The 25,200-nt window shown below is 43.1% G+C and overlaps 1 protein-coding gene across 1 annotated transcript in view; it reads left to right on the forward strand.

Moving 5' to 3' along the window:
• The first annotated feature begins 892 nt into the window (after positions 1-892).
• Positions 893-25,200, forward strand: part of TOP1 (DNA topoisomerase I) — a 67,529-nt gene continuing 43,221 nt past the window's right edge. Inside the window, exons 1-2 of the mRNA XM_065645863.1 lie at positions 893-1,052; positions 1,692-1,716. Of these exons, the coding sequence (XP_065501935.1) occupies positions 1,020-1,052; positions 1,692-1,716 (58 nt within the window). The 5' untranslated portion in view covers positions 893-1,019. The remainder of the gene's footprint in view (positions 1,053-1,691; positions 1,717-25,200) is intronic.

The raw sequence follows: 25,200 nt of genomic DNA on the forward strand, positions 1-25,200 counted from the left end.
AGGGAACTGACGGCTGCATCATTTTGAAATGCTTTAAATCACACTGCGCATCAGGCCCTTTGTGCTTATACAGGTTCTGCAGGAGCGTGACTCAGTGGAGCCCGCAGAGAGCTGGCGGAATAGGAAGGCCCGCAGGTCCCGAGCCCACCAGCAGCGCACCTGCAGGGAAGACACAACCCAGGTGGAGCGGCCCAGCCTGGACAACGCCATCCGCTCCCATGTGCCACAGCCCTGCCTGGCGTGGACCACATGGATGCCATATCCAGGGCCGCGACCAGTTCCAAGCTGCCCGAGCAGAGCAGCTGCAGGAGGACACATCCTGGCACCGGAGTGGGGCCTCGCAGGGTGCTCACGATGTAGCTGTGCCGGTCACCACAGGGATCCAAGGGGATACGTCCCCACAGACCTGCGGGAGCCGCCATGCTCCCCTGGCGGGGCGGGGCCTGCGGGGCGAGGGGCGGGGCTTGCTATGCAAATGCAGCCGGCGGCCTGCAGGGTGGGATGGCGCGCATGCGCCCTACGCGCGCGGCGGAGCACGGGTTCTTACACAATGAACCGGGCTCCTCCAGCGGCGGGGAGGGGACTGGTGGGGCGGGGTCGAGCATGTAAATGAAGCCGGCTTTTGCTGCGCGATTGGATAAGAGGGAGGAAGAGGCGGGACCGGATATGTAAAAAACCGAGCCGGCGCAGGGGGCGGTTGCGTTCGGGGCGGGGTCCGTATGCAAATCGCACCGTCTCGCGCGCGGTGGGGGCGTGGCTCGGACGCAGACACACCAACTGCCGTTTCCCAACTCCCGCCCTACGTTCTGCCCGACGCCGCTTTGGCCCCGCCCCTTGGGTAAAAGGCGTCGCGCCTGCGCAGTGCGCCGAAATAAGGACTTAGTCTGTTACACAACCGCCGTGGAGCCAGGGGCTGCGCTCTTCGTCGCGTCCAGGCTCCGCGCGTTCCCGGCGGCGCGGCTCGGCTCTCCTCAGCGCTCCTCTCCTCCTGCTCCGCTAGGCCTCCCGCGCCCTCCGGCATGAGCGGGGACCAGCTACACAACGATTCCCAGGTGAGCGCCCGTTCACCGCCTGCGGGGGCCCGCTCCCGGGGGACCCCGGCCCCTCGCCTCCGAGGCCGCGGGGTCCTTACTTCCCCTCAGGGTCGGTCCTGGGGGCCCGGCTGACATCCCCCGTCTTTAGCCTCAGTGCGGGGGGGACGTGCCCGGCTGCTGCCCCCTGCCTTGCCCCGCTCGGGATATCCCACGCGTCTGGGAAGAGAGAGCCCTGTCAACCCGGCCTGTTCCCCCGCGTCGTGCTGGGGCGCCCCCATCCACCGAGCCCTCCCCGCCCCGGGCCCCGTGTCTGCCCAGATGGGGGGTGGTGGGCGAGAGGGGACGCGTGTGTCATCACCTGCCTGGGAAAAGGGGAGGGGGGCGGCTGCCGCCTTCCCCCGGCTCGCTCCCTTCTGGCGGTGGGGGTCAGCCCCGGGTGCCAGTTCACCCCGTCCTCCCTCCCCCACGCCACGGGGGGCACCTTCCGCATCGCCCTGATCCTTTCTCATTTGATATTTAATTTCCCTAAAAAATGAGAATGAAGGAAGGGGAGAAAAATCCAGCGCGCCCCCCGTCCCCCCCCCAAAAAAAAAAAAAAAAAAATCCTCCGTCGGGACGGCGTTTTTCACGGTGTGTCCCTGTCTCCTCTCCCCGCAGATCGAGGCGGATTTCCGAGCGAACGGTGAGTGTGGCCCCGGCGCGCCCCTCGCCTCGCCGCGCACAGACATGGCGTCCCAGAGACTAAGTCCCGGCTCCTCGCTCACCGGCCCCATTGTTCCCATCGAGCTGCCAAAAGCGCCCCTTTCCCGGCGGCCTCGTCCCCCCACGACCCCCGCTTCCCCTAGTGGGGGCACTGGAGGCCCCCGATCCGAGCCCATCGGCTCTGCCGGGGTCCCCTTTGGGCCCCGATTCCTCCCTGGAAAGTCGCCTTGTCGACGGTCGGGACTTAGTCTCTGCGCCATTTTCTTTTTCTCCTCTGTGTGGCTTTCTCTGCTTCTCCTCCTCCCCGAGCTGCCGGCGAGGAGCCTTTACAGAGGCTCCGGGCGGCGATCCCCGGCCCCCAGCCCCTTCTTAACGCAGGGGAAAACAAAGTTTTTAACTAAAATAAATCCCTGAGGCTTTTCTTTTTTTTTTTCTTTTTTTTTTTTTTTATTGCAGCCTCCCTTCCCCCACTGCTCCTCGTCTCTGTTCCTTTCTGGGAATCCCTCCTTTCCCCTAAAATGAAAGGTGATTGCAACATGTTGCTCTTTAAAAGAATCTGCTGCATCCATTTTAAGATCAGTCTGATTTCTTTCCTCCCTGTTTAATTGATGTAACTTTACCTTGTTGGGTGGGGTTTTTTTTAATTAAAATAAAAGCCCACATAAAAAAAAAGAAGACACAACAGTGCAGACAATTCCAGAAAGGTAGACAGCATCACTTCAGAAAGTTTGCAAGTTAACTGTTAATTTTCTTAAGAAACATAATGGTAGTCCTGTGATTTTATATATATGTATATAAATATACACTTACGTGTGTATATGCATTTATATTCATATATATATACACACACATATTTTTAATCAGCCTGATGGCTGCTAACTTTTTCTGATTGTTTATTTGTTTTTCTAGGAAGCAAGCTAATTGCAATCCCCCCCAAGTTGATAGGTGTCAAACTGAAGGGCTTAAGCAGAGTGGAGGGGAGTTGAGGACGTCCAACCTTTGTGTGTCTGTGTTATTGTCACTGTTCAGGATGCGTAAGGAGCTCTGAGCTGTCCTCTGGCTGGTGAAGTGGTGGAGGACAAAAAAAAAAAAGGTTGAAGATATCTGCTTGGCTTATACTGATTTTTAGCATGCTTTTCTGGATGATGTCCATGTGCCTGGTTGCTTTGTAGGCTACTGCGTGTAAATATTTACACATGTACATTTGCGTGCACCTTTCTTTCCGTCAGTTCATTGGAATGTGATTGTGTGTGTGCAATAGGACCAGGCAGTAGTGAATATGCAGTTTTTGAATTTTTATTTCCATTCTAAATCTATGGTAGGGCTCTATGAATAATTCTTAACAGAAAAAAGGGTGCAGTGGATTTCCCAAGAAGTGCAGGAGTGGCTCTTGAAGCAACTTATATATGAGCGTGTATTTGAATTTTTGTAGCCTTCTTATGCTGGGAAATATGTGCTTAAGGATCATCTTTATTTAGGGAAGAGTATTCCCTGGTAAGCCTTAGTTATGTACTGGTTTACATAGGGGAAATGATACATATTTGACCTTTCCATTCCAACTTCCAGTGAACTTCTTAGAAGGATTTCTCTCCTGTATTGTGACCATGTGCTATTTTATTCTTTTAAGAGTTTTAGGCATACAGCACTTAAAACTCCTCCGGTTTTTATTTCTACCACGTGTTGGAGGAATTCAATGCAGAAATTCAAAGCAGCACACTTTGATGGAAAAACTGAATTCCTGGTAAATCAAGCATACCCAGCAAATTCATCCCAGTGTAGGTATTGGCACCATTTTCCTCCTATTGGAATTATTTTATGGCAGTCGTGTAACATCATTGCGACCGATCAGAGGCCTTTAAAATCCTTTTCAGCACTGAAAGGTGCATGTAACCGTTTTAGTCTTGTTAAAGGAATAGTGCTGAATAGACACCGTCCTCTCTGACCTTGCGACCAGGACTGATCTACCTGAAAACCTGTCCCCTCTGCTCGCTCCAAGCCTCATTCCCTCTGCACAGGAGCTCTTTGCACTTCTGGGTCAGGAATTGTCACGCACGGCTCTGAGAACAGCAGTTCTCATTTAGCCATCGCGGTGAGGCTCTAGCTCTTATATTCTTGTTTTGATCCTATTCAGTGGCAAAGATTAGGAGTGGGTGTAGGAGTCTCAAGTACTTTTTTGTTGTTGTTTGGTCCAGATGTTTAGAATTGGTTTGTACTTTGATTATTGTTTGGTGAAAGTCCCCTTTTAGGCTGCCTTCCCTCTTCACGTTTAGGGGAAGGGAAGTTTTTCTGGGGGCTGGTACTGACTCATTCTGAATGTTGAATGTACCAGCAGTAAACATTTTTGTTAATAAAGAATGTTTTGCTTGACTTCTGGATAGCGTATCAGTAATAGAGCAGCTTAAGCACTTTGAAATTTCCTGGTGTTGCTCATGTTCATATCTAGGTCAGTGGACATCCTACCTTGGGTGGTGATCACAGGAGTTGCTGCAGATGAAGTGATGTGGGTGGAGGTGGATCTGCTGGCCCATCGCAGGTCACCAAGGAGCACCCTGGTTGTAGCTGAGCAGTTGGATCTGATTACACACCCGTTTCATTGATAGCAGGGCAGTGTTGGCTACGAGAGAGGATGCCAGCAGTGAATGTGAGTTCCTGGCTATTTCTTGTCATTAAGTAGCCAGATCACTCTAAGCAAGAGTGTCCTGGGCAAATTCCAACTTGGGTAATTGCATTCTGTCTCAATATCCAGATTCTCCCTCCTGTTTAATTTGGCTACATTGGGTATTTTTTTCACCTTAACTGTATTTTTAGTATCAGTATGCACTGCAAAGAATTTTTCACGTTCAGTCCTAGCAGTGCCTATTTGCAAACTGCACTGAAGACAATACTGTGCTGAAACAGCAAGCATTTTTTGCAAGTAACGTCCCCACAGTCCTCAGCATTGTAGAAGAGAAAAGGTAGTTTAAAACTGTAATTTCCAAGTACAGCTTGGTCATTGAAAATAACATTCACATCTGTGAAGAGGGGGTCGAGTCACAACTATATACTCGGGGAGGGAATTATTCAAATTTCTTTTTTCTCACATAATAAAATTGCAGATTGCTTCAGATGCAAAATCTGTTTGGATTCTATTGAGTTTTGCCTTTAAGAGCTTTATTATTAAGGTTGAATGTAACAGCAGCCTCTTACTGCTGAGGAAAGTGTTGAGACTAGAAGCAATTTATCTTAACTTTCAGTTCTCCCTTTGTATTTACAGAGGGCAATAGATAAAAATTCCTTTTGTTTGCAAAATAATCAAATTGTGTTCCAAACCTACTAACTGCTACTAGTGTCTTGGCTATTCATCAGCCTGTGATCAGCAATTGTGTAAAATCAGAACTGTTCTGTGTAGAAAGTGAAAACATTACCCTAAGCAGTGGGTTTTTTTCCTCTGATTGAGTTGACCAATAGTATTAAGATGGAGTTTGAAGCCAGTATCACTGTAGCAATCATTACAGTATATTAACGGGATTCAAGCATGAATTTGATTGTCCGGTGTCATAGAGATGGCTTCTGGAAGTCAAACACGCTTGAAGGAGGGGTTTGTTTTAACAGTGAATTTGTAGGGGAAAAAAGGCGGGTTTGCTGCTGCAGCATCTTATCAGAAACTGGCAGGTTTTTTATGTTGGCGTGAGTGCTCAGGCCCTCTGTATATATCAGGGTGGAGATATGAAGGGGAGTGAGCAAGAGGGAAAGTTAAATTAAATAGTGAGAGTGCTCAACAAATGCCTTACAACTTACGGAATTTCAGCACGTTTTGTGTTTTGCATTAAATTCACATTTCATGTGTGGCAGCAGTGGTGATTTAAATGCTAACCGACTAAAAAGCAACATAAGGGTGATCCTTCAGATTTTTCAGTGGTTGTGAAACAGTCTGTTGGAGATCTGTTCGTCCTTGCTGCCGCTCGGTTGGTGCCTTCTGGAGGGGTGAGAGTTTTCTGAAGGAGAGCAGGGCCGCTTCTGACATAGAGCTCTGTGTGCTGCTGCTGTTAGAGCTGCTGTGCTAAACAAACTTCGTGAAGTTAGTGGAGGATTGAAGGTAAATTCTAGTGCACATCAGGGCAACACTGTCTTTTGAATTCCCTGGAAGCATGATGTCACCAGCGCGCTTAAATGTCAAGTGTTTGGCAAAGGGATCCAAAATACAAAAGGTAGTTAGTGGTATTTAGATGCAGATTGATATCTCCACTGAAAATTTCCTTTCCCTTTTTTGTGATACATGGAGACGTGAATCCTGAAGAATGTACTTTGTTCCTTCCAACACAAGCCTTGAGTCACTCCCTGCCTTTGCTTCCAGCCTGGTGCTGGGTGATGAGCCCGCATTGTGAGCAGTGCTGCCCACAGCCTCGCAACAATACTTGTGGTAGTTGTAAGTCTGAAACCACTTAGCTTCTTTTATTTTAGAAGTATTTAACGTCAGACCCCAATCTCTGCAAAATTTCTTAATTTTGTTTCTTGCAGCTATTTTCAATATGTTCACAGCAATCTATCGCAAAGCTTGTAGAATATAGCAATGTAGCTTTACTGTCGGAACCTGCAAATTGTTACAAGTGAGGGTGCTCTGAAGTGAATTGATAATTTCTGACACCTCTCCGAAATGCAAATAAATGTATTGTTGATAAGTCGTTTGCATCTATTTTCCCAGCAGTAGCTTCAGAAGGGCTTTACTAAAGACCTTGAGGTCTGTTCTGTTAATTGTTCTGACACATTCAGTTTTCAGGTTAAGACTTAATGGGTGTCTTGTGGGAGTGGGGAGTTGAATGCATTTCTGTTAGCTGCGGCCAACTTTTGTTTTTGTTAAAACTCAGCAGAATTACCTAAATGTGCTGGAAGATGTGTTTTGGCGGTTAATGGCCTGTGTGCTTCCTACATCTAGCAGATTTTCTTAAGACGTTTTTCCTTTTAGTACAGTGTTAAGCGATATCTGTTGTTAACATGTTCACATGTTAACATGTTCATTGTTTACTTTGTAAAACACGAAAAATTTTTAACCAGGGGACCAGTGTAAAAGTGTGGGGTTTTTTACATGGTTTCACCTAAATTAGGCACACAGCTCATAAACATGATCAAACACAAATTCAGATTTAATTTCATTTACAACTGTGATTTCAGATATTTGTTGAGTAGTTCATTGAATTCCAACCTCCCGAGTTGTGCTGTCAGCAGAAACTGCAATAATATGTAATTATAGCAAGTACTTAACATCTCATTTACTCAAATTCCTCTGTTAATGATTTTGCTGGATTCCTGTTAAGGTAATACCTGCTGAAATAGCACAAGTCACTGGCCTCTTAGAGAGAGGCTCCCGGTCAGATTTGTACCGGTGTCGTAAATTGCTGTAGTTCTGCTAATATCAGTGGAGCTCTGACAGTGTATCCGCTGGTTTGTTATTGGACTACAGCGATGGGCTTTAATGATATAGTGACTATTTTAAAAAGTACAATTTAACATTAAAAAATCAGTGCGGATTTTCTTCTGTGGCTTTTCATGATGGGATAGTTTCTCTTCCAAGTCTGCTTGAGCTGGTTGTGCTTATATAATTTCTTATATCCTTGTAAGACATGCAGTCATTCAGAAATATTTATTGGCTTATTAAATTGAATTGCCTTTGCAGCTGCTAGTTTTATGGAAACTGCCCCAAGTTTTATGGAAAACCTCACACTCTGAAACATGGGAGCAAAACGCTATTTATGTATTCTGCTCCTGCCTGCCGTCTCCAAGGATAGTGTCTTAGGTTTTCACATCTGAGAGAGGATTTCTGTTGTAGAAATCAGTGTTTATCACGTTGCTTTTCTGGGCTGTTTCATTTGACTGAGACAGCAGCATATGACAAATATGCCCAGTCGTACCTTCTCCCTGCACTCCCAGCATTCTGAGCTGTTTAGCACTGTCAGCGTTTAAATGTATCATCATTAGATTTCAAAGTGCTTCCCCCTGCTAAGAGAACAGGAGAAGGGGATGGACTTGCTGTTGGTTCAGCAGCGAGTTTGCTGCTTACCTGCTCTCCTGAAAGAACAGCTAGAAAATCAGTTAAAAACCCACTTCTGACCTACAAGGAGAATTATTCCTTTTAAACCGTATTCCCAGTTACGCTGTCCTTGCTCTGCCATTGACTCTTCTCCGGGGAGCTCCCACCGCATGTGCCTCTGGTGGTTCCACTGTCTGTCGCTGGTTGAACACTGGAATTAAGACAGTGTCGAAAGCTGTTCTGGGCAAGGTCTTTGCTGCTGCAAGCTCCTGATATTTGGTAGTTCAGCTGAACAAGTTGTAGTAGCGGTTTCCCGGTGTCTGAGACTACAGTATTTTTAGCACAGCATTCGTTCAAAATGTCCTGGCTGACATAAATACTAAATAGTTCCAGTGGGTTTAATCACATTTATAGTTAGAAATATTTTCATCTTGAATGCTGGCTTTTTAAACTGATGGTCATAAAGAGCAAAGTGCAGTAATACCTTCTGGTGTCACAGTGAGAGTTTGGACATTTGGAAGGTGATGTGAAAAGAAAAGGTAAAAGTTAATCTTGTATTTTTTTGACCTGCAAGGTATAAAGAGCAGTTGAAAGTTACCGTTGGCTTTAGAAACAGGAGAATACACGTATATTTTCAGATTGAAATTTGTGATTTCTAATTTGGGCTTCCGTAGTTACTCAGCTGGTGAACAAGTGAGAGCTCCAGCCCTGAGGATGGAAGTGGAGAGTATGGAGCTGCCGTCAGCCTTCCTGAAACTTTTGTAACACCTACTTAATATCAATGATTCTTGGACTGCTTTGAGATAAAAGTAGTATTTTGTTAAACCTCAGTCTGTGTTGTGGTGTCAGCAGGAGTGGTGATACGAAATATAGTTTTGTGCCAGTCCTTGCAGTAAACAATATTCTGGGAGATCCTCCAGCCCAACTGGTGGCGATCAGACATAATGCTTTTGGGGAAATAGGAGACCTTGGCAATGAGTTCCCTATTAATAGCTAATGGTAGAGATGGAGTCATGTAATGAGGAAAGATGAGCAGAAGAGGGGCAGCGGTTCAAATAAGAATTGCCCCGCGAATTTGCTAGACTATTATCGCAAAGTTCTAGTGATGTTTTGCATCATCTCAAAGCCTGTTGGTCTGCTAGAATAACATACCGTGCACAAAAAGAAGAAATGAGCAGCCAGTGATAGTGCATACTATGTTTGATACTGTTGCTTCACTCTGGAGAAGTTGCCTTTGTTCATAGTTGTTACTTAAATCTCAGTAGCTTCACTCGAAGATGATGGCAGTAGCAGTCAGCTCAGACAATTAACGTGTACTGACAGCTGCTGTGTGTTTTAAAACTGCCCGTTCCCAACATGAAGGAGTCACAAGGAGGGATGGCACAGATTATGCTTTACTCCTGACTTGGAAAACTTTGGAGGTGGGGGCTGGAAAATGTCTGAAATGCAGATCTTGATGGGATGGGGGCAGTGCAGGCTCAAGTATGGGAGGCACAGCAGGAAAGTCAGCGTAGGTGCTTGTCATTTAGCCACAGTAGACAGTACCTCGTCAAGAAAAACAACCTGTGTCTCCACCTGAAGTACTTAAATCCCTTTTTAAGTATGAAGAGGGTAACTTACAAAATTAGGATGATTGCAGGGTAAAGAGGTACAGCATCAGGCCGTTGGGAAATTGTTTTGCTAGAAGGCTCCTGTCAGTCTTAAAGCCAAAAGTCGCTACCCACAAAGCTTCTGGTCAGTAGTTCTTTTTGGATTCCTTATCAATATTTTTGACATGAATGTATTTGTTCATGCTCATAAGCTCACCATATGCTTTGTGCAGTTGTGAGCTGTGTGGGTGTGCCTGGATGTATTTTTATCTTATACCGTAGTCAGAGAGGGGGTTTTTTAGGAAGTGGTGTAAAGACAATGGCTTCCTTCACTAGCAGTATTGCAGAGTGCTGAGCTTCATGGTGCCCACCTAAAGAGGAAGATTTGCCCCTTCATAATCCTGCCCAACATAGATGGTTGCCTGTTAAAGACAGATGGACATTCATGGAATGCAGTGCAGCAGCAGAGTGATTCTGCAGTTGGCTGGATCTTTCCATGACTGAGGAGAGATTGATTTCTGCCTCAGGAAAGCTTGGAGTGTACTTGTAGCTTCACTAAAATATTTTTATCAGTCTATGTAATTCATCTTTGACTAGGTCATATCTGTGTCCATTAAAGACGTGCTCCGTGGTGAGGATATACTAGCTAAGTGCCTCTTATGTCTCATCAGCTGGAGTACACAGCTGGCATAGTCTCTTACAGACACACGGTATTTAGCAGATAGTACAACTTTATTTGGGGGAGCAAGACTCTTACATTCTCAGTGAAGGCATGGTTCTGATTCTTCAACATATCCCCTTTTCTCCCGTAATGCCATTTTTTCAATGATTTTCTGGAAATAGCACCCTGGTGACTTTTACTACTTATTGCTCCTTTTGAAATCCCAATCACTGATTTGCACAGTCTTACTAATTTTTGCAGTAAGCATCTGGGACCTCAGTACTAGAGCATTTTGCTGTGTTAGGGAATAAAGTATAGGAGCAAATGAAATACTAGGTCTCATATTCATTGTGGATAAGACTGCATAGAGCTTGTTCTATCTGAAACCCACTCGACTTATGTATGAGCACTGCTTGGCTGCTCTGGAATGAGTTTTACCAAATGCTTGTAATTTCTGAAGTGTTGGGCTCATTCCGCTAGTTAGTGTATACTGCATGGGATTGGAAGTTGTCTTGTTTCCATCCAAATGTCTGTCAGTTTGGTGCAGCTAGAAGATGGGGGGCAGTGTCTAAATGGGATAATTTTAAGAATTTTTAAAAATATTTTTTTAGACATTGACCAGAGACATGGCTTTAAGGTAAAACGCCAAGAAATTAGTTAGTAGAAATGGAGCGATACCCAAATACAGATAAGTTTTTAAATTTTTCCTGACATTTGTCACTCTTATCTATTGCCTGACGCTTCTTCTGACACGTGAGAATATGAACTTATAGCGCGTTATCCAGGACATTTTTTCTTCCTTTATTTGCCATTTTTCTTCTGTACACCTTTTCAATTTGAACAAAGGAAAAACCATCCACGTTGTTGTTGAAATAGGTGACCTGTGTTTTAGGACCAGGGCAATGTATTTTAGTTGAACGTTTAATTGATGGCAATGTATTACTGCTCAAGGCTTATATTCCAGTATTTGAACAAGGGCCAGACTTGTCATAACAGCTGCTCATCTTCCTCTGAGGCTGCAGTTTCTTGTTTTGGAGAGGTCGCCTAAAAAGACCTTTTAGAGGAGTGGGCCCTCACCATCTGTGGGTTGGTTTTTTGTTGTGTTTTTTGGTTTGTTTTGTTTTTTTTTTTTTCCCTTTGAAATATGGTAAGTATCTGTTGCAGATTTTTAAGTATCTGGAGAAAGAGTTGAGAAAGATGTAGTGGTGTTCGAACAGAAATGCAGAGACTTCTGGAGTGAGGGTAGCACAACTAAGAGGCTTCTGTTCTTGTGGTCTGCAAGCGGAGTTTTAGGAAGAGAAAAGTACAGGTGGTGGCAGGGGACACCCTGTTACATGGCATGTGACATGAGATGGCTTGGACACCTGGTAACCAGGTAGGAGGACTGTCTTCCCTGGTCTGCTCTGCGGTGGATGCAAGTCAGAGGTGAGTTCTTTCTGTCCTTGGGGAGATCAGGAGCTAAGCTGACAGTTCTTATTCCAGCATCTGGTTTGGTGCGATGCTATCTTGCCAGCTCTCTGCATAGTCTGTGTTGCTTGGTGCTCTGGTCAGGTGATGTGAAGACGAAGGTTTGAGTATGAAGAGAGATGCTTTTGAAGCTGAAAGCAGGACATTCTGTTACACGTGGATGTTATGCCTGGGATTTAAGGTCCTTTGTGCTATACATTGGTATCCTGTCCTAAGGCCATACGGTTTAAATGCGTAACTCAGCAGGACAAGGGGAAGTACTGTGCCCTTGTTGGAGGTGGAGAAACAAGAACAGAGTGGGAGTGATTTCTTCCAGCACAGAAATAGATGTAAAGCTGTCAGACTAGGACTAAGATTCAATTCCTACTTGGACTTTTGTTTTCAATTTTTAATTCTCTCTCCAGCTGAGGACTGAGGTGGTTTACAAAGAGCAGTACAAAAAAAAAAGGGCCATTTCCACAGTTTTAGCATATATTGTAATTTTTTCTTAAACAGAGAACTCACCTCAGGAGATACAGCCTGCAGTTTTTTTCTGTAGTACTAAATTATTTCACAAATACTAAATTGTTGCATGCTGAGTTTTGCAATTAGTGAAATCACTGGATTTACAGTAGAGAGATCAGTGGTTTCCTAGTCTGTATATGAGGTTCCAGTATCAAGTACTTTTCAGGTAAGGCTCTTGCACCATCCGTGCCACCTTGGTGTGAATGTCTCCGAACTCTGCCTTGAGCAATAGGAAGAGCATATTATGCCTTCTGCCAGTTTGCGAATGCAAGTGTGTGAGTAAGTTCAATTATTGGAGAGATAAAACAGGATGGGCAGGAACCAGTTTTAACTTGCCTAAGAAGGTACACCTACAAGTTAGACCAGCACTCTCCATTTTAATCCAGCCTTTTGGGAAACTGGGAGCAGGAGCTCTTTGGAGATCCATGTGAGGGAATGATTCATTGCAACACAAGCAGCGTGTACAAAATGGAGGGATGGCGTAGTACTAGTGACGTGTGCTCTGAGGTTTGTGTTCTAGAGTTAATGACCACCAGATGGGGAATAAAAAGCTGCCTGCTCTTCTTTTGAGCACTGAGAATGTCACTGAGGCTGTTAAAATGTGCAGTTATCTGTTGTAATGCTTCTTGTGCACAGGAAACCCCTTTACATTTGGATCAGAGTAAGCTTTCCTTGCTGGGGTTTCTCCTCGACACTTAGTTTTCGGCATTGGTTTTGACCGAAAATTAGGTTCCTTTGGTTTGGTAACAGTGCACCTTAGGGATAAAGTGCAAAAATCTTGAGTGCTTTCTGGCAGTAGAAAAAATAAGATGCAAGTTGTTTTCCAGTACACAAGTGTGAATTGCCAGATCCAGAGGCAGTAACTTCATGTGACTACAAACCCAGTGCAAGAGATGAACTCTTAACAACGGTGCCCTTGATTGACTTCTGCAGCGTTGCCCAATCCTGTTGTGTATGTGCCATCTTTATCCATGTTTTTTAGTCGACAAACACTGGCACAAATCAGAGTCAGGATATGAGTGCTGTTAACTCTGATATTTGCAAGTTGTCACACTGGAGCTGTGTGGATATTTGGGTTACTTTGTCTTGCCTCAGCGAGTTGGAACATCTCTCCAGCCGTCCAGGATACCTTTGGATGTGAATGTGGATAACATGCATTTTTCAAGAGCCTTTTTCACTTATATCCTCCTGTGTTCTTCCTACTCCAAAAGTAGGAAGCCTCTCAGAGGAGCTGGCATCTTGTCTGAGTTGTAATATCATAGCTGTGAATGTCACCTGCACTTCATTAGGGAAGCATAAGTGAGCTGTCCTTGAAATACCTGTTTTTATGACTAGATACAGTCTTCTAATTTAAAACATACCTCTCTCTGGAGTTTGGTAGCTGTCATAAACAATGTTTTGCTGTTATCATCAAGCAGGCTTATTCAGCATCACTTTTATCTAAGGAAAGCGTCTCTCCAGGTTTTAGGCTGTTCTAATCATCTAGATACAAAGAGGAAAGTACAGCTTGGCACCTGATGTTCTACGCTTGGCTCCTTTAGTAGAATTGATGAGTCCGTCAGTTTCTTGTTTCATGAATGAAGGTGTAAAGCTGTCATTCTTCAAGCGTTGCCTTCCATGTCTAACATGTTTGCCCATTCCCTCCTGCCCAGCCCTGTTGTTGAGACTCTTGTCCCGTGTTGCTTAATCTTTAGTTTATGGTTTTGCAATATATCACTATCAAAGTGTGAGCTTGGCTGTGTAGAGGAAAAAGTGAATTTGTATTTGAACCACAGCTTGAGTTAAAATAGTCCGTCTTTTTCAGTGTTCATGAGGAAGCCTCATTTACACCACTCATCCAGTTTTCAGGAATCCGATGTATTTTTCTTCACAGCTGCTGGTGTTTTCTTTGCATGCCAAGTGAATCTGTTCTGTGTGCAGTTTAGCAGACAGGTTACACTTGGCGTTGGCAGCAGGGACAGGTAGTTCGGAGAGCGGGTTGGATCTCTGAGGAGCTAATCTGTGCTTGGGCTTTGCTGCTCATCGGTGTGCTTGGTTAGAACGGGAAACAATACTAATGCCCTGGCCACCTTTCGAAGGACTGGGACACTTACAAGGTGTTGGTGTACTGAAGGAAGCTAAAGTGCGTGATTTTAAATGCATTTCTTCATAGAGAATGAAGCTGTGGAGTGTTTTGTGCAATGAGTCCCCTGTAGCTGTATTTCACAAGAACATGAAACAGTGTTCAAACAAAACAAGATGTGAGCCCCATTTATTAAATTAAAACCAAACTAATTCTGAAGTTAACTTGTGTTTTTTCTCCCTTTTCGTAAATACCCCACCCATCCACCCAGGCACGGGAGCCTCGTGCTCAGACTCTAATCCAGACCGAGAAACCTTCAGTCCCAAAGGGATTAGTGTGTAGTCCAGGGAGTCCCCTTTGCATAGCATCGGTGTGTTTGTGTTTCGGGAGGGCCATTGAGCTGGGAAAAGGAACACTTCTCAGTTTCGTTTTCATAGAGAAGTCCTAGGGAAGAAATCTACTGACTTGCACATGGCAAATATTTACTTTTTGAGTGGAACTGAAATAAATATGCTATTTGATTTTTTTTTTTTTTTTCCGAAGCTGATTTTTTGTAGTGTCTTTTTGTGTGTATTAGCAGTTTAATCTCAGCAGAGTTCTGGAATTAGTCTTTGCCAATTAGCTTTATAAGAACAGAGTCAAAGAAACTCAATTCAGTTGTTTTTTCTCAATACTGAAAAAAGTATTTTAAAAAAATTGTAGCGCACGGACTACAAACAAGTATAATGGTGATTTTTATCATAGTTGCTTCAGAGACTGGAAAGGTAAGTTTTCCACTAGTTTTCAGTTCAGACAAGATCTGATATTCAGAAGGGCTTTCTTCTAAGTATCGTTGAACTGTTAGGAGGCTTTAAAATGAATGTGAATTTGTCATTTTTAAGTTTCTCATAGGTCTCTTATTTCCATATTCTAAAGTTGGTGTCATTGACATTTCCTCCGTTGTTCTTCTCATAAGCTGTTTCTTAAATCTTAACTGTCTCCTCCCCTCACTGCCAGGTATCCCGATAGTATATTATTAGACAGTGTGGTTAGCGCTTTGCTAATTACAGGTACGTGATTTCCCAAATCCTGAGATTTTGAATGGGTGTATTTACATACAGAACTAAATTTGGATCAAATGACTTGAGGAGATGGGTAACTCCTAAAAGGCATCAGTACAGAAGTAGGTTGTCAAGTGTCTTTGTACACCAAGAGTCAGACGATGTTTCCTCCCCGTTGGTCACTACAGTTTTGCCTTGCACTTAATCAAACCAGAATTACCTGTGTGTCTCATGTGCATGTAGTTCATAAAGCAACTTCTCATGCGCTCCCTGATGGAACAAATGCTGGACTTGACGTTCACTGCACGCTTTACACTGTAGCAAAGTTAGATTTTTCTGAAAATGTGATGCTTGGCATTAGGAAATTGTTCCTTGTTTTACTCATCTGTGGTTATTGCTTTCACTTAAAATGCAGTTTCTGTATCAGGGTAGCTGTGTTAGTGTAGAGCACTAGCAGAGAAGATTCCAGTACTTGCCACTGAGATCGTAGTGGCAGAAAGTATCTTGTTTTGTATTTTAATCCCAAGGTAACTGGTACTTTCAAGTCTCTGGTTGTGTAAACCTATGTTGAACTGTTTTTCTGGTTGTAGATCCTTTCTTGAGTAGAGTCTACTGAACCGTTTCACCTCTTAAGAGGTGCAAGCAAATGTCCTTAGGAAATCAGGTTACATTGTCTCCAACAAATTTGGGGTGTTCAGGATACCATCACTAGAAGATAAATGGTACAAGCTGTTATTTAACTTTCAATTTTACTATGCCTCTTTCTCCAGAAGTATCTTGATCTGTCTGTGCAGCTTCTTACTTTTGGGAATGGCATGTGTCATTTGCTGATTTTCAGAATATGTCATATTAATTCTTTCTTATGTATTAGCACTACTCATCATGCAGTTTTCCTGCTTACAGGCTCTATTTAGTATTACCACAATTATGAATGAAAGCTTAAGGCTCCGGTGTTTCAGTATCGGTGCCTTTTTACTCCTGATAGTATCAGGTAAAAGGTGATCACAGGTCGCAGTTGTGATCACAGGAAAAAGAGGGAGCAATTGCTAGTTGTAAAACAGATCCAAGTTCAAGAATAAATTGGTACACTTTAAAACTTGCAAAATAATGCCGCTGAAGTGCCTGCAAACTCAAACAGGTTACATGTGTTCAGGGACTGCAGTTTCACAAGCCACTGGGGCCGCTGTGCTCTTTGGGTACAGCAGAACTTATTAAATCTCTGAAGACTGTGAGCGGCGCTTTGTGCTGCTGGGCACCTGGACGGAGCTTCCACTCCCAACACGGTTTTGTGTCGCACGGGCTTGAAATACGTGGAAGAGGAGGGAAGAGCACAGCTGCTGCTCTGGGCTGTTTGCGGAGGAGCGGGCGCAGCCTTCGGTGTGGCGTATTAGTCCTTCATGTAAAATTCATAATACGTTTTAACAGATGTATTGATTTAATTTTGACTCCAGTAAGAATCATAGTAACTTTTAAAAAATGTGTCTCAACATATATATGAGACTGGCAGCCGAGAAACTTTTAAAAATATGGGTTTTTTAGCCTTACAGCTGAATCATTCAGGAATACATTATGCAATTTTAAAGAGTCTTAGATGTTCCTCATGTTTCCTTTGCCTATTTCTGCTGTCAAATAATCAAGTGGAAAGAAACATTTTTTAATTTTTCCTTTTGAATACTCATGAAAAAAAAGGTACATAGCTTGTTTTTCTCATTTTGAGTTATATTAAAGAGGAATAACGAAGTCTTGAACCCCCGTGGTTGCTTTTGTAGCATTTATAGGTTTTCAAGCACATTTCTAACCCTCCCACCAACCAACCTCTTAAAATATTTAAATGCTGTTAGGTTTCACGTTCAAAAAATGCAAAAAGTAGAGTGTGATCATCTTGCAGTAGTTGTAAAGCAGAACCTCTGATACGATGGAAGTCATTAGTTGAGCACTTGGAGCTTGAAGTGCAGCAGCAAACGAACTTTTGATGACTCTGCACCTGCAGCTTATTTCCCTCAGTTTAAACAGCTCATTTAGTGACTGGGATAGTGGAAGCCATTTGAAAGCTGAAAAAAAGAAAACTAACCTGTCACACGTAGTTATTTTGGCATAGGTAAAGAAAGGAATACTCTTAAAATTGAGGAATAAAGTAACCAGAAGCAGTTGGTTCTGTTTAATTTTCAAGGATTATACTTGCTTTCTTTATATGTGAAACATTAAGTAAATGTTTTTCTCCCCTCATAAGTCTCATTCAAGCAGGTATGAGTTTTGCGTAAGGTGGAATCTGAAAATGTTGGCTGTGCATTTAATAAAATTCTGGTTTCTGTCCAAAGATGCAAGCCTTTAGAAAAGAAAAAGGAAAACCACCTCACCAAACTGATAATATATTCCACGGAGCTTTTTTAATTGCAAAAGTTAGGACTTTATTATGCATAATAAAGTAACCACAGCATGTTATCCTGCATTAAGAGGTTACATTTTGTATTCAGGTATCTGTATCAGTGTGATTTAACAGTTGCCAACTAGTGAGACTTGACCTGGATTTTACAAAATAAACAGGTTACAGGTGCATAACGAGATTAGAATCAGTGACTTAAGGTAACATTTCCTGTCTTCTGATGTAAATTTAAGACTTCCAATGGAATTTAGTGCATCATGTCTAGGAGCTGTACTTACTAGTCATTTCAGTATTGCAATCATAGCCTTATTTTAAAACTCACTTTTAAAGGTACTGTGGTCTATGCTGCTCTGGTGATGCTTTTCTACATCCTCTATCCCTTTCAGAAGACTCAGGAATACAGTTGGAAGTGCAGAAATCTCAACTGTCATTAAACATTTACCTTTTGTTTACTTTCTTATGTGTTTTAGCTGGAATCAGGTTTCTTCTCCTGTGCTAATTGCATCAGTGTCCCTTAAGGCAGGAGAATTGCATTCCCTCCCTTGTCCCGGGAGTGGGACTTGTGACAAAGCAGACTGATGAGATGCTTGTGGACAACCCTGGGAATCAGCCTGGCCTGGGTGAGTGGTCACTTAACTCACCCACAATGGGAACAGAGGTGAAATTTGGCTGTGTCCACCCAGTGCAGCTCTATACTTGGAAGAAATTATTGTAAATATGGAAAAAAAATAAACCAACTCCAGCTGGAGTCAATGTGGGAGTTACTCCTGCAGTGAGGAACCAATTTCAGTGTGATAAAAATAACATAAGTGCCTGGTCTTCTAAAACAAACGTTTTATAAGGCTTTGGCCATGCTTTCCCCATCAGTTCAGCTTAGTAGGCAGGATATTAAACAAGTAGTAGGAGACTCATCTGACTCCAGCATGTAAAACAGTGGTACTGCTTGGCAGAGCTGATTTAAAGCTTGTACCAATCACTTGTCTGTCTTGCAGACTCAATTTATAGTCTAATCCTGAGGTTATTCCCAAGGGTGCTGCCTCTTCCAGTGTTTCCTCCCTGCAGCAAGCAGGAGAGCAGCACTGGCCAAAGCCACATCATGTTATCCAGGGCTGGCTAATAAAAGGCTTTGAACAAATGCCACGAGAGGCTCCCCGGAGGACGCTGAGCTCAGCCTGTCCCGCTCCCCTGCGTACAAACTGTGTGTGATCCTGGCTGGGCATTGACTGCTGCAACAGAAGCATTGCAATGCAACTGCCTTTTTCTTTTTTTCTTTTTTTTTTTTCTTTTTTTTTTATCTTCTGTAAAATTTTTGCTTGGAGGGAGCTCCTTGTTCTGGGTCAAACCCAGGACAGTCGAACACACCTTGTGTGTTGTTGGTGCGAATACAGGCTCTGTGCAAGCGAGTGTTGAGACATCACTTTTGTGCTGAGGAAGTGTCAGGATTTCAGGGAGTCTTTACAAACTTCTTCTTTTTAGTGAATCCAAAAATGCTAGTGATTTACGCAGTCAGTAAGTGAAAATATTTTTCTAGTTGACATCATTGCAGTGTAATTATTCCTGACAGCACAGCAGTTTTCCTGTTGGCTAGTACAGTTTTTAGAACTGAATTTTTTCTTATGCCCCAAAATAATATCAATCTATTTTTTTAACATAGCTGACGTTTCTATTATCCTCTTTAAGGACTAGGAATTATAATTGTTTGCCCCTATTTTCTCCTGATTCACCTGTCTTGAAAGTTTGCATGCAGTAAGCAGCTGTTGACTTTGCATCACAAACTATGTTGTTTGCACCTTTCTAATGATGGTATAAAGAGCATCTGGAGGTGGAAAAACCTTCTGCTAGGGGCACTGACTCAGTCTATGGATGGAGTATAGTACATGAAGTTCTAAGTCTGCGGTGTGAATTTGTCACAGATTGTACCAAAAGATTTTTTTTGCTCTTGACCCAGTCTGCTGAAGTAACTCTCAAAGCTGCTCTCCAGACAATTAGTTGTCAAAAATCTCCCGAAGGTGGTTCAGCCCACAAGCCTGTGACGGTGATGCAGGAGGGAGCAGAGTCACTGCATTCCTCCTTAAGGTCTAGGCTTAGTTCTGATACTACAGTTGAGCATAAACTGGGGTTCTCCAGGCTATGAAAGAACTGAAGGAGCAAAAGTATCTCTGGTGTAACTGCAATCAGTGGCTGAGCAGAACTGTTTCAATCCGAAGTGGCGTGCGCGTCGTTCAGGAGAAGGGATTGCTGAAGAGCAATGTGTTGTCCCAAAAATTCTGCAGCTGAAATTTCTAGCCAAGAACTCCTGAAGGAAGAGGATTCCTGCACGCCAGGAAAATATGGGTTAAGTGGAGCATTTTGCTTTAGATTGTGTTGAAGTAAGGGATAGGTTATCTTCTGCAGTCCCTGATAGCTCCAAAGTCTAAACATGACTGTAAATGTTGCAACTGCCCTGCTGGAGCAAACACTTTGGAGAACCAGGGCAGAAGGTGAGCAGAGGCCTCTGGTTCTGGTTCCCCACCGACTTGGGAGTGACCCTGGGCGGTTCTTTTTGTCCGTGTCGCCAGTGCGGTGTGTACATCCCTCCCCTTGTCCCTTCCCAAGAGGAGATTGTGTGTGACGGCGCTGCGGGACGGGATCTGTGCTGAGCCCTGGATCTGTGCTAAAGGTTGGTTGCTTTCTAAGTCTGAAAATGGGATTAGTCCCCTTTGCATTATTTGAATGCCCTTAAATTTTACCACCTTTTGTAATTTTAAACTAGTTTTACACTCTTGGACTGCTTTGTGAGCAATTGTCCAGGCTTTCTCAGCGGGTCTGTCCTGCCTGCTGTGCCAGTTGTGTTAACTGCATTTCACATAATGGGGAGGAAACGGGTGCGAACTTGGAAAAGCCTGAGATTAGATGCTCTAGTAAAAATTGTTTTGTATTAGTGGACCTAAAAGAAATCTGCAGGGAACCTACCTGTAACTGCTTCTTTATGCAAAATAATTTCCCCGAGCCAACTGGTAATAGCTGTTTCCTCTCAGCAACATTCACTTTATTTATCCAGAAGTTCTCCAGAGTCTCAGTCCTCTCTATATATAGATGTATTAGCAAATTGGAATACAGATTTAGTTGCAATGAGTGTAAGGCTTTTGAAACCTGAGAGGCAATGAAGCTCAAGCTTGTCGTGGCTGTCCTTTGTTTGTTCTTACCTTTTGCATTTTGGATCTGGTTGTGATGCTCAGATACAGGCATGGTTGGCTCTGGATGGAGTCATTGGCTGCTACAGTTACTGAACTTTCCACTTTTCTCTCTGTTCAGTCCCTTTCACTGCCTGTGGGAAGTAATTCTGGGCTAGTTTGAGGTGGGTGGAGGAGGAATAAATGCTTCTTGAAAGCAAGGCAGTTGTTGCACGTGACAGCAACAAGGAGTGAAGTGGGCATACACCATGAAACTGTGTTGGAAGCATGTGCAAGTTTGTATTTCTAGAGACTCCTGGAGCTTTCCTGAGTCCCACAGTGCTCACTGCCTGCATTTTTCCCCAGATCCTGCTCTTAGTCTCATCCTGGCCCCCTCATGTACAGCGATGTGACAGGCTGTGGCTTTTGAAACTTGAGGCAAAAATGTATCTTGAGTTTTGCTGCTTCTTTAAAGATGTACACGCAGTTCATAACTTTGTTTATTCATTTGGGTGTAGACTCGTAAAGCAACAGGAAAAAATTGCTGAAACTATTTCTAGCCCAATAAGAGAGGAGTGTTAGTTTGCGAGGTTCTCAAATTCTGAAGGCAGGAGTCTGTGGAAAGTAAGTGCTTCTACTCATAAAAGAGCGTAGCCTTATAAGAATAAACATCACTAAGGACAAGAAGGGGGTTGTTCTTATCTCGTGTCCCTAAGGGACTGCTCTGGACTCTCCCCTCCCATGCCAGCACAGCAGCATTTTAAGCTGTACCCTGATGCTGGTCATTTCCCTCAAGTTTTAACTTGCTGCTTTGTTTTATTGTGCTTTGTTAGTGGAAACATACTAATGAATTTCAGTCTCTGACTCTTATTTATACAATTACAGGAGAATGTTTTACATCTTGGGAATCCCTGGAAACACATGTTTCTGTTCACATAGAACTTTTTTTTGTTTTTGAATGCAAATAATGGATTGAAACTTCATTGTTGCCTCTCAGTTGGGAGCTCTTTTGGCATGTGTAAGAAGCAGCTATTAATTTAGCCTTTCTGTACTGATCAAACATGTACTTTCATGCTTTATAAGGCTTCCTCAGTCTTGTCCTTTCTGTAATATTGTCTACTGCAATTCTACTTGCCGTGAATTTTCATGTTTGTTACACAGCAAATAAGAACTGCTGCAGAATAGGCACATGTCAATGTGCCACCTCTTACCAAAGAGACCACGTAAAAGATGCTAACAGGTTGTTAAACTTGCTGCTGCTGTCTATACACTGTTAGTTGTTTTGCTGCAAAATGCTTGCAGTGTAGCAATTTCTTAAGGTCAGTATCCCTTTATACCACATAGCTATCTCAATTACTTATGCATTAGTTACCCACAGAGTATTAGGTACTTACCCAGCAGGTGAAAAAATGAGGTGCGCAGAAAATAAGCAATTAATCCAGTGTGGCTAAGAAAAAAATGAAGAAGGGCTCAAAACACGTGCACTAAGAGTATCTGTCCTTCTTCTCCCGAATAAGCTTTTGCAGCATGTCTTGCTCACCGCCCCAGCCTCTGCAGGCTGGTTTAGATCAATGAAATGCCAGCAGTGACATTTGCTTCAGCTGAACTTCATGTCCCGGAGGCTTCAGTCACACAAGATAGGACTGATCAGTCTCTTTTTTTTTTTTCTTTTCCCTGGCCTCCTTAACCTGTCCATGATAAGCTTTTAAAGTTTGGGAGGGATAAATGAGAGGACAGCTTAGCTCACAGACTTGGTCCTGTGCCCGCCGTCTCTCTCGCTGTTAGTTCTGTCATGTTATTTACCTCTCTCTTGGATTGGAGTTGCCCTGGGGTATCAGTGGAGCAGAAGGTGCGTTGATCTTGTTTTCCAAATTTTGTTTTTAAAAAGCTGTGCAAGATCCTTGCTTGCATAACAAAACTTCTCAAGAAGTTGGTAGGAGTTATTCTAAAGGACAGAGAATGGCTGGAGACAATTCTTTCTATCTATCTGTCTATCTATCTGTCTATCTATCGCTATTCTCCTGTCAAGATTCATCACCAAGTTATTCCACAGGTTTCTTCCTTTCCCTCTATTTAACAGCAAGGAATCGAGGCCTTCAAATAACAAGATTAACGAAGAATGCAGTAACTAAGGGGTCTGTCTTGTTCTGAAGCCAAGTTTCCCAGTGCAGTCCTTTTAAGGAAAAAGACATAGTGTCCGTCTGTCCCTGTAGTATCTTTTGCCTCAAGTAACTGCTGAAGTGTGGAGAGGGGTTGTAACGTCGTGGGTTTTACTCTGGTTTTTATCAAAAGAACTGGCTTTTCAAGCTTTGGTGGTGTAGTCAGTTCTGGCTCAGTCCAGGAGTTTTGTCTCAGGGTAACTATGACGTGGAAAACAGGTTGACTCAAAACTATTCAGTCCTGATATATTTCTTCAGTTGAACCCTTAGAAAAGGTAGAATGCACTCTGGTGGAGTCTTAGTAATAAAGTTCTGCCTTAGAAAGGATAAACTGTTTGGTTATTCTGCTGTACTTTCCAGGCTCCCTTTTCATGAAGCTTTCTTACTTCTTTTTTTTTTTGCTATTTCTTCCCTGTATGATTAGGAAATGAATGACTGAGGATCTCAGCTTCACAACCAAGAGCTGCTTTGTGTGTTTTCCTTGTACTTAGCCAACTTAATTTAGTTGTTTTGCACTAAACTATAAAACTCAGATTTTAAGCTGGTTTATGAAGTGTCAGCCTCCCTGAACTGCTGCACCTGACCCAGTGATGTCCCTGAAGCAAAATAATTTTGTGATAGCACAGTAATGGTACTTCATTTGAATTCAAGAAGGATTTTAAGGCTTTAGAAATAGCTTTCTGTAGTGATGTTGATTATGGAGATGTCTTTCAACAGCAGTAGAGGTTTGCGTGTGGAGTTGCGTTTGAAAGGTGTATCTGTGCCGTTTAGTGTGGCGCTCTGAATGGGGAAGCAGAAGCCCAGCAGTCTTGTTTCAGTATCATTTGTAGTTTCTTTCCTTTCTTGACACCTACTGAAAACCCAATTCTTTTATGGAATTTAATGCTTATGAAACATCGCTTCCCCAAACTGTGTTTCTGTTAGAGCAGATGATGATGTTGGTTCTCACTTCCAATCTGGTGAGTTACTCTGATCCCGGTAATGGTCCTGGGGACTCAAATCGTGGTCTTGGTGTTTCAGTCACTCTTATTTCAGGATTCCAAATGTTCTGAACTCAGCTATTGGAGAAATAGAACAGCGCAGCAAACAGAGCTGCAATACCTTTCCAGGGTAAATGTTTTATGTGTATTCTGAAGTTGTGTAAATAGGGCCATTAGGCCAGTAAGTGACATATCTAGTTTCACATGGGAAGTTTATTTTAGATTATGGTTTTCTACTCCAGTGTGTCATCCACAATACCATCATCTCTCTCTCTGAACAATGCTTTCTGGGTATGTTTTTCTGCTTTTAACACTTCTAGCTGCATGCAGATGTTTTCCAGTTTCTGTCTTTTCATACCTACAGTTCTGTTTCCTTTCAGCCTGGCCGGCTTTATTGGGAAAGGTGTTGTCTCCGATACCTGGATGCAGTTCTGTTTTCTGTCCAGTAGATTTTCCTCCTCCTTTTTGGGGCTACAGCAATGGCAATCTTACTTAAACAAACTCTAGAAACACTGTGTAATCAATTACGAATGCCGTGATCATACTGTGACTTCCTCCAACAGGAATACAAATATTTTAGAAAAATTTAATCTTCTTCCTGACTGGTTAGGTGGGATTACTGTACATGTTTTTAAAATTGTTAAATCAAAACATGTAAAGTCAAATGGGTACTCTAAAGTCATAGCTATATCTACCGGTGAGGATCCTGATCCCCCATGCCTCAGACCGTGCCGCTGTCTCCTACGATTGTTCTTCTAAGCCATATGGGGTCTGCAAATGGGCAAATCCACACAATAGTTGTTTTCTCAGGTGAACAGTTTATAACTTGACCAGAACCTCACAGAACAACCTTTACATGTGGGATTACTGTTGCCTGTTTAGGTAATCTCCTAACACCGTCGCTATTCACCTTGAAGATCTTGGATAATGCCTAAATGTTACTCTTTCTACTTGCTGCTATAATCTATATATTGTAAAAGTTAGTGCAACACTAAACCATTTTTGGTACATGCTCTTTGCCGGGATTATGAAGAGTATTTTAGACACCTTGAACTACCTACATTAACATGTTTGGACATTCATAGTCCTTCTTGGCGTCATTTCAGCAACTGAACCTTGATGATTTTAGTAGTAGTCTTTTTATAGCCGACATATAAGAAATTAAAACTCTAAAAGTAATATGATTTGACAAAATAAATGGCAACATGGTAAAACTTGAGTAACTTGAAAGTAAGAGGCCTTTTTCTGATAATGTGCAATTTTAAGATGGCTTTTGAGGAGAGCAAGTGAGGGAGAAGAAAAATCAGTAAAATTGTTTCCTTCAGGTCACATGGAGTCATTTTTTTTAGCTGTTTACTTCTGCATCATGACAGCTGAGAAGGAAATCAGCCTAACTAGTAAAAAGGCTGCAGTTGTGGATTAAATGGTCTAACACAGAGGCGTGTCAGCTGAGAAGGGACTAA

Source organism: Caloenas nicobarica, chromosome 15, assembly GCF_036013445.1.
Source record: "Caloenas nicobarica isolate bCalNic1 chromosome 15, bCalNic1.hap1, whole genome shotgun sequence".
In the NCBI taxonomy this organism is placed as follows: Eukaryota; Metazoa; Chordata; class Aves; order Columbiformes; family Columbidae; genus Caloenas; species Caloenas nicobarica.